Source organism: Lipotes vexillifer, unplaced genomic scaffold (genome assembly GCF_000442215.2).
Source record: "Lipotes vexillifer unplaced genomic scaffold, Lipotes_vexillifer_v1.1 scaffold1010, whole genome shotgun sequence".
Lineage (NCBI taxonomy): Eukaryota > Metazoa > Chordata > Mammalia > Artiodactyla > Lipotidae > Lipotes > Lipotes vexillifer.
The window spans coordinates 306,302-323,450 of NW_006794157.1; the positions used below are offsets into that span (position 1 = coordinate 306,302).

The 17,149-nt window shown below is 53.3% G+C and overlaps 1 protein-coding gene across 1 annotated transcript in view; it reads right to left on the reverse strand.

The window, feature by feature from the left end:
- Positions 1-17,149, reverse strand: part of SHF (Src homology 2 domain containing F) — a 19,769-nt gene that overhangs the window by 1,805 nt on the left and 815 nt on the right. Inside the window, exons 3-6 of the mRNA XM_007467016.1 lie at positions 8,619-8,760; positions 5,817-6,026; positions 2,804-2,975; positions 2,541-2,660 (exon numbers count right to left, since the gene is read on the reverse strand). Coding sequence (XP_007467078.1) covers positions 2,541-2,660; positions 2,804-2,975; positions 5,817-6,026; positions 8,619-8,760 — 644 coding nt within the window. The remainder of the gene's footprint in view (positions 1-2,540; positions 2,661-2,803; positions 2,976-5,816; positions 6,027-8,618; positions 8,761-17,149) is intronic.

Consider the following 17,149-nt stretch of genomic DNA (forward strand, 5'->3'; position numbering starts at 1 on the left):
CCCCCCCCCGCCCCAGGGTACAGTTCCCTAAAGCCTGGGCGTGTGTGTCAGGGTGTGGGACCACCCTTCATCTGCAGGGCTGAGATAATGGCTGAAGTTGACAGTGACCACGCAGGCCCTGGGGAAAAGAGCAAAGGGCCTGAGGAACACGTACAGCCCCTGGGGCAGTATAGAGGGGAGGCAGTGAGTGGTTGCCCTCCCCTGTCTGCCCTATGCCAAAACCCAGGCCCAAGGCTATGGACATCAGGGTAGGCCCTGTGCTCCCACAGTTTGGGGACAGCCCCTCCCCACAGTCCACTTGACAGAATCCCCTCTCCTGAAAACTGTACATTGTATCTTCTCCTTCAGGGACAGATCTGGCCAAGAAGGGCAACAAGTGGCCAGAGAGAACTGAGTTGGCAGCTGAGCACTCAGCCTCCACACCTGGATAACTGACTTCCTGGGATGAAGTCCCAAGGGTCCATTAAGACACAGCAGAGCCCTTGCCCGACCCTCAGGGAACTGAGGTGGGACTAGCTGGGCAGCAGGGCTAGGGCTGGCATGGCTTTTGGAGGAAGCTGTTTAATTACCAGTGAAAGCCCTTCCATTACAGAGAGAAGAGAAACCATAATTGTATTTCAGAGAAGCCATTTATATGTAAACGAGGCTCTGGCAGACAGATGCTGGCAGGGCCTGATCAGCCTGGGCTGGAGCGGTGTCCAGGCCGGCCTCCCCCTTTCACTCCTCAGGATAAGGCAGGGCCCAGGCTCTGCTCTGCTCTGCTCTGCTCGGGAGCCAGACCCCGATGTCTCCTCTTGCCTTGGACCATACCAGACTTGATGGGGGGTGGAGCTGTGTAATGGAACAGTGTGGTTCTTGGAGTTGGCCTGAGCTGGGTTCAGATCCTGCTCTGGGCACTTTATTAGCTGGTGGCCTTGAGCAAGTCACATACCTCTTTGAATCGATTTTCTTTCTATAAAAAAGAGATTGATCTTGCAGGACGGTAGCTGGTTTGCGGATGGTATGTATGCTGCTTGGCACATAGTAGATGCTCTATGAATCTTAACTATAATTTTTAAGGCAATACACATTCTGAAGTTATGTAGATCAAATTTTTGCCAAATGAATTTTTCCTAAATGCTCCTTTGATGTTATAATTTGCACACTCCACCAGCATAAGAGGTGGAAGAAACCTAAGAGGTATCCATTGACATATTTTGCAAAGGTAGAAACCGAGGTCCAGAGAGGTTAAGTGATTTGCCTAAGGTCACACAGCTAGTTGGTTTTTTGTTTTTTTTTTTTTGCGGTGTGCGGGCCTCTCACTGTTGTGGCCTCTCCCGTTGTGGAGCACAGCTCCGGACGCACAGGCTCAGCGGCCATGGCTCACGGGCCTAGCCGCTCCGCGGCATGTGGGATCTTCCCAGACCAGGGCACGAACCCGTGTCCCCTGCATCAGCAGGCGGACTCTCAACCACTGCGCCACCAGGGAAACCCCACACAGCTAGTTTTATTAAAACCAAGAATGAAATTCAGGTTATCTGACTATAGTCTGGCATTTTTTCCATTATCTTTCAGTAAAGTTGAATAATTATCCTCCAGTGTATCTGTTTAATACTCCCAAATTTCCATATATTGGATATGTCTGAAGTGGGGGTGTACCTGTACTCTAATGCCCCCTAGAAGATGTGATAGGAAGTGGTACAGATACCCCAGTAATAATGGGGGATGTGAATGGACACAGCACTCTGACAGGCTGCTATGTGGGGTGCAGGTTCTACCAGGCAGAACTCCTAGGCACTGAGGAGAGGACTAGCCATTCCTGCCAGTAGAACCTGGGAGGCTGATGCTGGTCTCTGTATCCGTGCCCAGAGTGCAAGGCTAAGGAGGAGGAGGAGGAGGAGCCCTGCCTCCCCTGCCTCTTCCAGGACCCTTTAAAGCCCAGTTGTCAGCCGCTAGCACCCAGACCTTCTGCCCTCTTCTTCAGAGTGAACAAGAACAGCTTTGTGTCCACTGCTCCATCCTCCTCCCAGCACCCAGCCTCCATCTCACCCTGTTGAGTCCCACAGGCAGTTCCTATCTCCTCGCCTGTACTTGTAGAACATCTTGGGCTTCCGTTAATAATGATGATAGTGATAATTCATTAAGCACTTGGCACTATGCTAAGTGCTTATTTCACTTAATCCTTCCCTGTAAGTCAGATATGATTATTCCCCCATTTTATAAGGAAACTGAGGCCCAGAGAGGTTAAGGGGGCCCCAGGCCACAGAGCTAGAAAGTGACAGAACCCTTCTAAGCTGCACTCTATAGCCTGACTGCTTCCCCCAATGGACTCTGCGCTCCTTGGGAGCCTGGGCTGAGCCTCAGACCTCTCCAGATGCCCAGGGCTTGGCACAGAGTTGGCACATGTTCACAGGGGATGAAGTTCTTCCCAGCCTGGCTGGGCATGGGAGAGATACTGGCGGCTCCTCCTGTCCTGCTGGTTATCCTCCCACCGATCCCCCTTGGAGTCATCCTGACAGGCTCACTTTGCCTAAAGCCACCAGCCAGCAGGCCCCACTCACTTGAGGGACAGGGAGAAGTCGTTCTTGCTGGTCTCACTGTTGCGCACCAGGTAGCTGGCCTCTTTGCACAGCCGGAGCAGGTTCTCGGCATCTGTTCGACTGATGGCCCCGTGGTACCAGCTGAGGACAAGAGAGAGGAAGGGGGGGCATCTCTGCTGGGTCCCTCGCTGTCCAGGCCCACCCATTTTGGGTGTCCCCTGCAGGCAAGCCGGTGCCAGGAGGGGAAGGGAGGGGAGAGTCCCCAGCTGGACACAGACACTCACACCTGGTTTTCCAGAGGCAGTGCTGGGTCTGTCCACTCCCCCAGGGGGCTGCTGGGCTCCACGCTTAGGGACTTGGCTGACTTGGGGTTCCCTGCGGAGAGTCGGGGAGGGAGCCGCCCCTTCTCCTCCCGGCCAGGTGACAGGCAGCTCTTCTCAGATCCTTCAAACTGGGCTGTGGGGGACATACCAGTCATAGACTCTGAGGACCCTAGAGATAGAGCCTTATAGACTAGCCAGTGCCCCATCCCCATTTCCAGCCAAAAGGGGGCAAAGGAATGTTCTGGAAGGGTGGGGCGTGCTCATGAGCCTGACCAGCTCTAGGGACAGTAGTATCCTAGGTCCATCCCTGGGTGGGGCGGGGGCGGGGCTCAGCTCTCTTGTGCCACATGGCCTCCCAGTCCCCACACCGTGGCAGGAGAGGGAAGACAGCAACGCGAGAAACCACTTAAGCTCCTCCCTCTGGAGGAGCTGACTGCCTTCCCCTATTCCATCCCCCTCAGGGTGGCTTCAGTGCTGATAATAGTGTTTCTTTCTCCTCCTCAAGAGTTCATTACCGTTCTCCAAATCACCCTGCCAAGCCGTTCTGTAGAAATGACTTATCGATCTGAGAACAATTCTCTGACTCCCCTTGGTGCCATCCTCACAGGCTAATCCTGCCCAAAGCCGCCAGCCAGCCCGCCCCTCCCCCCGCCCCCAAGGTCGCGGCCCACAGGCTCCCCTCCCCCACCCACAGAAGCCCAGCAGAGGCAGCTCTGGCCTCCCAGGCTGGGACAAGCATGACCGCTGTGAGCCTGCCCAGGGAGGGCTGAAGCCAGTGAGCCAAAGGGGCACGAGCACACATGCACAGATGATAGAGACCCTCCTTCAGCCTGTATTTACAAAATACCCACTCACACCCACGCACAAATGTACAAACAGGTGCTCATGCCTGTGTGCGTATGCACAGATGCAAGCACATCCCTGGCTGCCCATTCTGGGTAAAACTGAAAGTAGATGAAGTGTTCAGTGTCTTTTTTCAACCCATTTGGGCTCTTTTTCTCTCCGCCTAGCACTTTCAAGCCCTCGTTGTCTTTCCAGTCACCAAAGACCAAACCTTTCCTTTAAGGAGTTAGATACTTCCTGTGCTAGCATCGCCCCTGCCTCAGGTGTTATTTGCACTGCTGAGGGATCTGGTCAGGCAGAGCTCTGCCCAAAAGACTGAATTTAGAATAATGGATTTTTATGGCATGGGGGGAAAGATATTTGGAAGGGGCCTCCCTCAGGAGATACCTTCCCCACCCCTTTAGGGGAGGGAGGAACGTGTACTTAGTCCCTTCCATCTTCCTCCAGGGCAAGAGGGATTCCTCCTGGGTTCTCTGAACTCTGCCCCACCTCTCTGCTCCTCCAACCCAATCCACAGGGCCTGAGAGCTGACAGGACACATCACCCTGGCCAGAAGCCCCCAAAGGACCCACCGCTGCTGTCCTCCAGGCTGGACTCAGGGAGGGGTGAGGCTGGACCGGAGAAGTCCCTGTCCCTGTCCGGAAGGGAGGGGCTGCTGTCCAGCTGTCCCACCGGTGGAGGCCAAGGTAGGTCTTTGATGACCTTAATGTCAACTGGAGCCAGTAACAGCAGGGAGAAGAGAAACAGACAGGGACAGAGACAGAGACAGAGAGAGGCAGAGATTGAGACACCAAAACCCAGAGCCAGGACACAGGACAGCCTAGAAAGGAGGAGGGTCAGAGCAGAGGCAGGGGCGGCTTCTGAGGGAAGAACAGGACTCTCAGAGGACTGGGCGGAGCCACACTGACCGCACCATGGTGGGTGGGAGGCTCCAGGAGCAAACAGCCAGACACAGGGTCTTGCTCTGCCAGCCCCACAGGTCCCCTTTATTTGACCTCTCACAAGCCTCCAGGGCCCAAAGGGCCCAGGAAGGGAGGAAAAGCAGGACCAGGAGCTGCCCATACTCCCCAGCACCGTACCTGGACATCCACACAGCATCCTGGCACGCCCCACCTTGCCTTCCTTCCCCCTTTCGCCTGCAGCCTGGGAACTCATGGGCAGCCAGACTGAGACAGCCCAGCCTCAGGCTGTCAGGAAAACTCAGAAGCCAGAGCAGATGTTTTATTGAAATTTACCCGCCACACCCTCAATCCTGAGCCTTGACAATTAGGAGAGCCATGCCACTGGCGGCTGCAGGACTGCTAACAGGTTTCCCAATGAGAAGCATAGATTTTCCCATTAAGCAACTCAAACAGTATTGATTCTCCAAGGAGACTTCGGGAGATAAACGGCCCATCCTCAATGGTGCACGCTTTATGGGAAACAAATTAGGAACCTGTGGTTTCCCAGTCTGGCTGCCGGGGTGTGGAGGACAGAGTGGAGAGCCGGGTCCAGCTCCAGGATGAGCTCCTTGCCCAAGGAGGGCTGAGGAAGACATGGGAGTAGGAATGAGGTCTAATGGCACTAAAGTCCTTTATGTTCTCACTGAACAAGGCTTTTGTACCAGGCTCTTGTATCACCCACTCAGGCCCTCTCTATGTTGGACTCCGGGCCTGGGATGGACACTGGGGTGCTTGGTGCAGGAGAAACCTGATGATTTCTCCCTCTCCCCACTGGTCCCTGCTCCTGAGAAATACCCTTGGGGCTAGGCTATATACACAGTGGGTTTTCACTGTCTGGAGTGTCAATGCTTTCCTTTGTTACATGTACGTATTTAACATATGCCACAAGTTTTATCATTTTGTTTGGAATTTCTTTATTTTTAAGTATACACCGCCTCCCAGAAGATGGAAGTGGCCCAAGCCTCTTGGCCTCTGAGAGGTGGTGATGCAGGGAGTCATCCCCGACCCTGCACACAGTTCTGTGTCCACACCGCCCAACTCACCACTCTCCATGGTGCAACTCAACTGCACTTCCCTTGAGCCCAGCTCCTGCTCCCCACCCCCACCCCAAGTCCACTCCTCCCATCCCCCTGAGCCTGGAAAGCTGCTCAGAGGCCCCAGCAGACCTGCCCTCTCCAACCAGGACTCACCTGCGAAGGCTTTGGAAATCCGCTCCTTCTTCCACTCCCAGGGCTGGTCATACTCCTCAGGGGGCCTCTCATCATCCTCTGGCAGGCGGGACTCCCGGGGCCAGGAGGCCCCCTCACCTTCCGGGGTGGCCCCCTCCTCCTCCTCTGGCTCATAGGGCGTGTCATACAGAGGCAAGGGCTGAGCTGCTGTCTCCTTGGAGCCCCGGATCTCTGCCAGGGCAAGGCAGGAGGGGAGGTGTGAGCAGTCCTGGCTGCCTGGCTCAGCGCCCCGGGCAGCGCTCCCCAGCTACAAGCCTTCAGAGGAGATGCTGGCTCTGGGGGGAGCCCAGTGGCCACACATCTGGGGTCTCTCACCCTCAGAACACCTCTAGGGTTCCAAAAGCATGGGACCCAACAGAGGCAGGGGCAGAGAAGCACCAGAGTGAAAGACAGAAAAAAGATCCTGTGATGGCCAACAAGGGCTGGGGAGCTGAGGCCTACACATTTAGGAAACTGAGGCAGGGTCCATCTCCTTGCTACTCAGATCCATTTATTTCCTTGTGTCCCAAGTTATGTCATTTTGCAATCAGAAAATCCTTCTTTGTTGCTCAGGTACTGCTGACCACCCCCTCCTTGAAACTGTCCCCTTTGGACAAGTCATTTTCATGGACTGTCCTCCTCTCCCATCACCCCCGTTTGGTCTCTTTCCCTGGATCCTCTCTTGGTCTCTGTCCGCCAGGGCCAAATCTTATTCATTTCTCCCTGCCCTCACTCTCCAGTCTCATGGCACCCTTTGCATCTATATGTTTCCAACTGCCATAAAAATGTTTCACTTTGATGTTTCAAACTCACTGCTTTCCCCCAAAATTCTTCTAGTCTGTTCTGTGATCCTCTTTTGGGGATCACTGACCCAGTGAAAATCTGATAAAAGCTATGGAGCTACTCCCCAGAAAAATGTGCAAATTTTCACATACAATTCCACGGCACTCATGGACCTCCTGGGGGTCTACACCCTTCTCATCTAAATACAGTAGCCGCCCTCTCACTTTCTCCATTTCTGTCTACTACACTGCTCTCCTTGGTCCTGGCCTTCCTTCATTCTCTGAATCCCATGTGTTCAGTGCCAATACCTGATGACTCTCCCCCTCAACTCTCCGCGTCTAGATTACTGCTACCTCCAATCTACAGGCTCATGTTTCAGGGCCTCCATGGAATGACACTCCCTACTGCTCTCTGCTCCCTCACCCACTTCTCCCAGGGAGGGAGAACAGCTTATCTGATTGGCCAGTGGAAGCTTCCTTTCTTTCCCAGATCTGCCTACTTGCAGAGAGAGAACATTCTGGTTCTTTCTCCTCCTGCCCCCGTGCAGGGGCCTATAGATGTCCTGAGTTGCCCAAGCCTGAGTAGGCAAGTTTAATTCTGTGGCGAAGTATTCTTAGCTATGTCATTCTGGTGACATAGATAAGTAATGTTCTCCAATCAACTTTATCGGTAATAAAGCTGGCATTGCTATCTCCATCTATCTGTTTCCTTAATCCTATTCCTCAGTTATTTCCAAGCTCAGAGGGGAAGAAAGGGGTGTTAATTATTGGTTCCTTAAAGCCTCAACAATTTCCACGATAGCCTACTACCTCATCTTTCTTATTTTTAAATTAATTAATTAATTAATTTATTGGCTGAGTTGGGTCTTTGTTGCTGCACGCGGGCTTTCTCTAGTTGCGGCGAGTGGTGGCTACTCTTCGTTGCAGTGTGCGGGCTTCTCATTGCAGTGGCTTCTCTTGTTGCAGAGCACAGGCTTTAGGCACGCGGGCTTCAGTAGTTGTGGCTCACGGGCTCTAGAGCGCAGGCTCAGTAGTTGTGGTGTGCGGGCTTAGGTGCTCCGCGGCATGTGGGATCTTCCCAGACGAGGGCTCGAACCTGTGTCCCCTGAATTGGCAGGCGGATTCTTAACCACTGCGCCACCAGGGAAGCCCCCTAACTCATCTTTCTGATGCCCAGTTCTTCTAGTGTGTTCTGTACACCAAAGCCTCAGTAATCCTCTAAAAATGCCATATCCTGTTCCTTTCTTGCTCAAGAATCCATAATGGCTCCCCTCCCATTTTTGGAGCAAGTCCAAATGCCTCATTTGAGCCTTCAAGACCTGCACTACCCCTCTTGGCCTCTCTCATTTTAGCTCTCCTGTATGCCCAGCACTAAGATTATTTGCCCCTGAACAAACCTTCCTCTCATCCTTCCCTGCGGCCTTGGCTTACACTGATTCACCGCTGTCCTCCTCTCTCATCACCCACATTGTTCCCTTTCCCTGGATGCTTTCTTGACCTCTGTTCCCCAGGGCTAGGTCTCATTCACTTCTCCCTGCCCTCACTCCTTGAACTACTTGCCCAATCTCATGTGCATTGCATCTGCATTTCTAGTCATGTGTTTCCAATGGCCATAGATGTTCGCTTTGAGGTCCCATCATTTCAGACCCATCACCTTCCCTAAAGCTAGTGATTCTCTTCTTGGGATCGATGACCCCCAGCCCACACCACTAGCTTGTCATTCGTACTATCCCAAATGCTTCTATTGTCTGCCCTTTGGTTGTATGGCCTTCTCTAGCACCTCACGTCTCAGGCACCACAAGTCCCAGCTTCTTCTCCAAAATGACTATCTTGAAGGCAATGGCCACCCTCCCCAAAGACCCAGCAAAGGCTTTCTCCATATTTTCTAGGGACCAAGGAATCAGTCCTTAGACTTGTGGGTCCCAGAGCCTGTTCTGCAGATACTCAGGCCTCAGGGAGCAACCCCCCCCACCCCACCCCCACCCCAAACTCCATCACTCACCAGCCATCATCTTTTGGGCCTCATAGGGCTCCATGTAACCGTCATTCTCGGGGACCTTCTCTGGGGCTCCTGAAGCTCCTATTGGGCCTTCACCAGTCTCCTGAACATCAAACGGATCCGCATAGTCTTCTAGAATTGCTAACTTTGGGAAGAGAGTGAGGGGAGCAAGCTTCAGATGTCTGAGATCCAGCTCTGCTTCTCCCCAGGATGCTCTGTCCATGGGAGCAAGAGTCCTGGGCAGGCTGCCCCGGAGCTTGGGTGGGGAGAAGCTCTGGCTCTTCCTTTGCAGGGGTCCCCACTAGGCTGCCAACAGAATGGTACATCTTTCGTTTCTGTTAATTTTGTGCCTCTGGCCCATTCCCTAGGCTAAATGGACAGGATGAGGCTCTGGGCTTTAAGGCCAGCCTCAGTCAGGGTCCAGGCAGGACCAGAGCCTATACCAGGTGGCCTAACAGAGGGAATTAATTCAGAGACCTGGTTATAAAGGTGCTGGAGTTCAAAGAATAAGCAGGGAACAGTAGGCAACTGGGGGATTAGCTTGGTCCATGCCTAGCATTGCATTCCCAGATGCTAAACAAATAAGTATTTGCTGACCTTCAAGTAAGGTACTGACTTTATGCCACAGTTCGCTGGTTTATCCTCACAACATCCTTCACAATGTCATGTGGGAATTATTATCCCCATTTTAAGGAAATGGAGGCTCAGGGTAGGTAGGGAACAACACGCCCAAGTCCATTCCACATAAGTGAACAAACCAGGATTGGAACCTGTGCCCTTTGTGCAAAATCATGCTGCCAGCCTGCTACCACTGGGCATCTTGGCTGTCCTGGGAGAGAGACCACCTTAGGATAGCCCTGAGAAAGCCAGGGTTTGGGCTCTGCTGAAATCCCCCAGGCTCTTGGAGGACAGGGACAGGAAAGGTCTGGTCTTGGCCCTCCTCATCCCAGGCTGCAAGCCGCACACCCTGCAGAGGAGCTTAAGGTGCTCGGGGCAGGGCGCAGCTGAGGACAAGAGAGCCTTTCTCCAAGCTGGGCACAGGCTTGGGGGCACCTGCTGAGGCAGAGACAGAGCACAGCCTGCCGCACGCTAACTGCACCTTGGGGTGGGAGAGCACTGCACACCGGGTTGCCAGGCGTTGACAAGAGGTAGCTTCGGGGCCTGCGGCATGGGGAAGGGGCCACTCCTGCCTCTCCCCTATTCTCGGTCTAGGCTTTGGTTCTGGTCCAGATCACGACTGTGGGAGACAGTTGGGCAGGGAGGCTGTGAGGATGACCGCCTGTCCTGGGTTACAGGACCTGGGACCCCTAGCAAGGCGGAAATGGAGAAAGAAAACTTCCCACCTCAGAAACCCCTTCTGCATGTTCCTTGAAGCCCCACTGGCCACTCTCGGGGTCTCAAGAGTGTCCCAACAGCTCCTACCATCTCATGCATCGGTTCTTCAGCTCCTACTCGTTTCACCTTGTTCCAGTCAAGACCCCCAGCTCCTTTACCTCCCTCGAATCTCTGCCTGCTTCTGAGAAGACCACCACCTCAGATCATCCCATCACCTTCACCAGAGCATCCACTGGCCTGAGGCTCTTTGTCACTGCTGTCCCTCCAGCTCCAGTAAGCACCTGGTTCACAGTGGGCACTAGAAAAATGTTTCTGCTAGATCACTGCCTATTTCCCCTTACAGCCCCCCTCTGCGAGTCCTCCTTCCTGCAGGAAGTGCAGAAAAGGAATCCACTCCTACCCCAAGCTGCTTCACCCCAGGCCAACGGGCACCCACAGTCTCACCCACCTGACCAAGGGGCTCTGGAGCCAGCCCATTGGGTACCCACCCAGGTTGGCACCCAGCCTTACACTCATATGTGGCAGCTACTTAACAGTAACTGAATCAACAAATGTGCCATCCTTAAACCTTGCAATGGCTCTCCAGTGCCAAAAGAACAAGTCCAAAGTTAAAGGGATTTAAAGATTCCACTTTGCTCTTTGGGTTCTCTCTACCCACCCTAGGTTACTTGGTTACCTGAAAGCTCTATAATCTCTTTCTTATCTCAAAGGCTTTCCCTTTACCTGGATCAGATTATTTTTCTTTAGAAAGCCTTCCATTCTCCCTCCAGGTCTGGTTAGGGCCTCTGTGCTGGGCTATCAACACACTGTGTAGTAAATACTTGTTTTATTATCTGTCTTCCTGCAGACTGTGAACTTCCTGAGGGCAGGAGCCACGTTCATTGCTAAATTCCCAATACCTAAAAGTGCTCAGTAAATATTTGTTAAATCAGTTCATATAAAAGAGGAAGGAAGAATGGACAAAGGAAGCACTTTTCCTTGTTCATTCAGGAGAGGAGGAAGCATGAATCTGGCTGGGGAGTCAGACACGGGGTATGAGACCCTGGAAGCTGCTCAATAAGTAGAAGCACCTGGCCCAAGCCCCAGATCCCCCTCCCCAACTCCACAGAGCCCCCCTTGCCTTCCCTTAGCAAGCCCAGTCAGAGCTGCAGGCAGCGCCCTTCCCACTGGAGTCCTGGGCCAGTCCTGGCAGCTCGGGGCCCATGGGCACCCAGGTGGCAGCTCTGTGGGCAGCTCAATGGCTCCTCTGTTCCATTCCTGGCTCCACAACCTGCTCCAGGAAGCCCTGGCCTCCGCCCTGGGCTGGGGCACCTAGAGAAGCCACCCACGGGGCCGGCCGGGGCAGGGTCGGGAGCAGCAGCAGAGACACCTGCTGGGAAGGATGGGCACCCGACCTGGACATAGAGGACGTGTCAGAGACCAGGCCTGCTTTCCCAGTGGCTTCTAGGTCACGTGAAGAGGCAAAACTGCTCACTGTGGGGAAGCTGCCCCTGTAGGCTTCTGACACCTTTGCTCTATCATGATTTACTTTGTTTATGGGCCCTCTACCTGACTCTGCCTTGCTCACTGTTGTATACGGCATCCATCACAGGGCCTGGCACACAGTAGGTGCTCAGTGCGCATTTACTGGATGCTCGAAAGGCCTCCATCTTCTGGAGTGACACCGACTCTCAGATTCCCATTCATCCTAACTCTGACTGACCAGTAGGGGCTGTAGGAGCAGCCTGTCAGGAGAATCCACATTTGATAGGGATCAAAGCCTTTGGCTCAAGGGCAGAAGGAAGGAACTGGCAGGGAAGGCACCTAAAGCCAGGGCTGATATTTAGGCAAATCCTCTGGTACGCTGTTGAAATGCTGAAATATTTCCAAACTAGTAGGTAAGTAGCTCTGCCCAGAGGGCCCCGTGGCTCCCTCCACTCCTGCAGGAGGGTGGCAGGGTGCCTCCAGGACCCTGGTCTTGGACCTGTTCAATTGGGCAGTGCTCCTCCCAAAGCAGCTGTCAGGCCTTGCCTCTCCTTCCTGCCCAGGCCTCTCCTGAGGTAGCCGGCAGGCCCACCATCTGGTTGAACCCTCCACTCTGCAGCTGGGCCCCGGTACGAGTTTCTGACCCCACCCGTGGGGCTTTTGAGGCCAGGGGAGCAAAGGAGACACATGTCACGGGATTTGGGCTCTGCAAAGTACCCGAAGTCTACCACTGTCCCTTTTCTCCATTTCTTTAGTTTATATTTAATGTCTGGAAGCCTCTGGTTTTTTAATCTGTAGAATGGGGATGGTATTAGCACCTACCTCATAGGACTGGGTAGAGTACAATGAATGTAAAAAGTCCTTGGCCCAGAGGCTGGCAAGGAGGAGTCAGTGCTCGATAAATGTTTGCCCTGATGATAATCTCTTTTATTCAGGCATTAAGACCCCAGAGTTCAGGTGCTTGTCCAGGGTGCACAGCTTGCAGTAGCAGAGACAAGAAAGACAGAGACCCAGGTCTCCTGACTCTCATTGCCTTGCCACAGATTTTCCAGAAAAACTGGGAAATGTAGCATCTTCTCGCCTCTATTTGTAGATTTAAAATGCACCTTAGCATGTTAAAGGCTCTGAGAAGTCCTGCAACCAAAAGACTAACTTAATTTTGTTTAATTCAGCATTTCTCCAAACTATTTAACCATGAAATCCCTTTTCCACTGAAAGTCTGTCAGTCTGGGAAATGGTGTACTATTGATATTTACCTTCCTCAAGATTGAACTTTTTGCACTTTCTGTTCCCACTTACTAGAATGCCCTTCCCAATTTTATCTGCCAGGGAAACTCCTTCACGTGAAACAAATTTGTTATTATCCTTTTCTAATAACAAAGCAATGCCATGCTTGTAAAACATTCATCACAGACATGCAATTGATGCTACCAAACCTTTTAAGACCCTTATAAGGTATGTCCGAGGCCACTTTGGGATTGGGTGGCAAGTGCTGGCCTTCAGCATTCAGGAAATGGTGAACTCAGCACAGAATGCAATCCTCATTCCTTCCTTAAGAGCCTTCTTCCCCTGGTTCATTAGCAAATGCTCAGTGGATACTTCCTCTGTCTGCAGGCCTCCTCTCAGCAGGTGCAAAGGTCCTGTGCAAAGGTCCCATAGACATGCTGGCAGCCAGTCTGGAGTCAGGCTGCCCAGCTGGGAACCTCAGCTCTCTAACCAGCTGTGAAACCATGCAAGCGTGACTCAACATTGCTGTGCTTCAGTCTCCCTTTTCGTAATGCTGGAATAGTAACAGACTTGTCCTCATAGGGTTGTTGTAAGGATCAACTGGTCTAATACACATCAGCTGCTTCAAATGGTACTAGATACAAGGTGGAGGCTCAGTAAATGTCCACGATTATATTATTAAATACAAAGGACAAATTCCTGGATCCTCAAGAGCTCACAGTGACAGACACAAAACAAGTTCCCAAAGAGTGAAGCACCTTGAGGCGCTATGAAGCCACACAGCTGAGCCCCAGGCTCTGCAAGCCCCACAGGCTCACTGTATGCAGGGTTTGGGCCCCACCTCCACTCTCATATCATATCACACTGGTTCTCCAGGGCAACGGAAGTAGGCTGCAGGTAGCCCTCCAAGTCCCGGGCCCCAGCCAGCTGCTCCATCCAGGGTCACAGGGTCCCCGGCTGTTCCTGGCTCCCAAAGTGTGGAGCACCAGGGCTGCGGTGTCACTGAGTCACTGCCCAAGCCAACAAGCTGCAGTTGTCTTCCAGAGGGAGGGAGTGCTGCAGCACGAGGAGGCAGCAGTGGATAGAGTGGACAGGCCTGCGGGCCTCAGCCCTCCTTGAAGCATCAACGGCAGTGGCACCAACAACAGCACAGGCCACAAAGTTCAGATCCCTTGACCGGAACCCTCGTCCTTTCCTCCAACAGGGGACCCAAGGACACGTGTGAGATAAACGAATCAGACCTCTAGACTCTGCGCAAGTCATATGAAAGAAAATTAAAGCAAACAAGGAAACAAACTCAAAAAAGGCAAGGACTTGGTCTTCTAGGTGGTGAGTCTCTTTCAGCGCCTCGGCCAGTGTCACTTAATGATACTCAAACACTCAATGAACACTGGCCAGGGAGGGCCCCTACCTGCCCTCCTAATCCCAGGGCAGGCATGTCTTGTTCATCTTCTGACATCCGGAATGTATCCTTCACTTTCTTCTTCCTGCCTATCTGTTCACTCGTTTCCAGACTTGGGCCCAGAGGATCCAAGACCATGTGAAAACCATCTATGAGGTACAGTATCTATTCTTCAAAGTTCTTACTATTTTGGGCCCTGTGAACACCAGTGAGAATCTGAGAGCTGTGAGCGTTTTCCCAGAAAAATGCTTATGCCCCCAAGTATGTGCACAGTATTTCTGGAGGTTCATGAACCCTAGAAGCCCCTCTGTGAGCTAAGAACAAGAACCCTAGTTTCAATTCATACAGGGTGCCTGACTGTCTTAGTGTTCACATCACCTCTCTCTCTCTGTTTTGCGCTCTCACTCTCTCATTCTCTGTCTCTGTCTCTTTCTCTCACACACGTATCTTGGCATGATGGAGGCAAAGGACACACTGTGCAGATGGTCAGAGGCAACTCAAAGCTTCATCCAACCAGGGCCCCTCTCCCATCCCCATCCCCTTTTCCTAATTAGATCAGGATTTTCCTATTGAAGGTCTGAGAAAAGGGAGCAAAGCAAGGGAAGGCACAGCTCTCTAGCCCCTCTGCCAGAGCATAGCCTGATGGCCAGACAGGGCCCAGTACCAAGAGGGAGTCTTCCTGCAGCCAGATGGCGAGGCCCTGCCTGCCGGCTGCTCTCCCACCTGCCCTGCCAGGCCTGCCCAGATGGCCACCCTTGCACCCCTGCCAACTGCAGCCGTGGGTCTCAGGGTGGGCCAGCAGCCAGAGCCCTGAACGGGGAGAAGGCTAATGGTCCTGAGCACCCACGCCTCTCAGGGTCCTGTCTGAGGCCTATTCTCTCCAGCCCCTACATCCACTGGGCTCATTCCCCTTCAATTTCTCTGGCTCATCACAGAAGCATTTGCACCCATTTCATCAAACCTCATGGTCCAGCTCCTCTCAGAGGGTTCTGACCCACCTAGCACCAGCTGCTGGACTGCAGAAGGAGAGAAGTGAGCCAGCCCAAGGCAAAACCTGGTCCCCAGCCTCATCTCACCTCAGGAAGAGACTCAAAAGCAGCAAGCCAAGAGGACCTGCAGGGCTAAGCGGAGGGGGAACTGAGACTAAGGAGAAAGCAGCCACACAGGACAGGAACACCAGCTCAGCAGGGCCTCGGGGTCCAGGCCGGCTCGCCATCCAGAAGGCACAGTCCTGTGTGAGCTCTACGGGCAGGTGCTCACCCTTGGGTTTAGGCTAAGGGGCTCAGGTACCTAGTCTGGGCTCTTCCTAAGAAGATCCAAACTCCGCTCCTGCTCTCTCTGAATGGTGGGAGCCCCCAGGTCAGCATCCCTGCCCTTGGGCCAGCTCAGATGGCATACTGGGTCTTTCTCACACACTCATTAAACCACAGATTGTGTGGCTCCTAGGAAATCCTGCTAGATTTCATTCCTGTCCCTGCAGCTGACAAAGGAGTCAGATACCTCTTAGCCCCCCAAGGTCTGAGCAGCCCACAGATCACAGAGACAACCCAGGGAGAGGCATGGATGCCCTTGGTGAGAAGAGGCTGTGGGCTTCTGCATGGTTGTGTGCGCACAGCCCCTTCCTTGGGGTCTCTGTGGGGAAGTGTACAAGGGGAACTTTAGTTAGGGGAGCCTCTGACCCTCAGGTCACCCTAGCAATGGAGAGTCACCATTGATATTTATGCACCACCCCTCTTTATGCCAAACACTGTGTCAGGCACTTGGGAGACACAGTATGAGGATAAGGCCCTTGTCCTGGAGGATCCCACCGCTTGATGGGCAGCCTGTTATGCCATTCCAAGACAATACAGAGAGGAGGGCCAGGGACAGTTCGGGCCCACATGCCAGCAGGCAGTGGTCAGGGAGGAGGAGACTAACTGATCAATAGTAAGAACAAAGCCTAATGCTCCCTCTGCCTCAATGCCACCACCACCATTGGGGAAAATTAGGAAGAGGAGCCTAAGGACATGTGAAGAAAGCATAGGCTCCTTCTGCAGGCGAACAGTCCTGGCCCAGGATGGGTAGCCATGCCCCATGGCAGGAACTAGGGGAAAAATAATTCACATTCCTGAGGCTTCTGCTCTGACCCTGACACATCTCTCTTACCCAAGAATCAGGCAGAACAGTGGCACGCTCTCAGCTGAAAGCCTCAGCCCTGGAGCCAACAGATTCAGACAGCAACTTTGCTCTCCAATCAAAGAAAACTGTGTTCTCTGCTGAGGAGAGGGGAGTCAGCCCCAGAGCGAGCTCCCAGGGGTAAGTGAAGAGGGACAATAGAGCTAGGGCAGCCCACCAGGTCATCGTCCTAGAATTTAGGACTGCAGGGACCTGGGGATGACCTTCAGCTGTCAGGGAGGGATAAGGCCGCACTGAGGTTGCGCAGGGGGTGTCTTCTCTACCAGGGGCCTTTGAGCCACAGTGGATGTTCTTGGAAACAGTGAATGCCCAGCCCGCCTCTGTACCCCAAGCCTTCAGATCCAGAAAAAGCTCTAGCCACCCTCAGAATGGACCCGGGGAGCAGCAGGCCAAGAGGAGAGGAGGAGTGGGTTCAGTTGCTTAGCCCCTTCTGGGCAACAGGTTCTGAGCACTGACTGTCCGCATACCTGGGGGGATAAGGGAAGGAGTGCAGGAGTGGGCCTGCCTGGACCTCAGTGGTCAGCATCCTTGGTGAAGAGCTGCATACTGCCTGTTCTGGCTTCCTGAGAACAACAGTCCACCCGGCTCCAGTCCCACTGGGTAAGGCAAAGGCCAGCTCGTGCTGTGTCCACAGGGAGAAACCCAGCCTTCACCTCCTTCCTGGGGCTTCAGCACCTCCAAGGATGCTTGGGCTTTTTTAACAGGAGAAGGAGTGGAGCTTGGTGCTGGCTCTGCCCTGAGGGGAGGAGTCAGAGATCAAAGGGCAGTGAGCTGCTGCTCCCAGAGGATTGAAAGGCCATAAACTGGGGAGAAACGGGCTCAAATCCCGTTAGAAAAAAGGCTCCCCGATTAGGCTCCGGGGTCTGCGATGAGGAGAGCAGAGCTTGGGAGGGGGAGGGTCACTAGTTCAGGGGCTATAATAAGGGAAAGA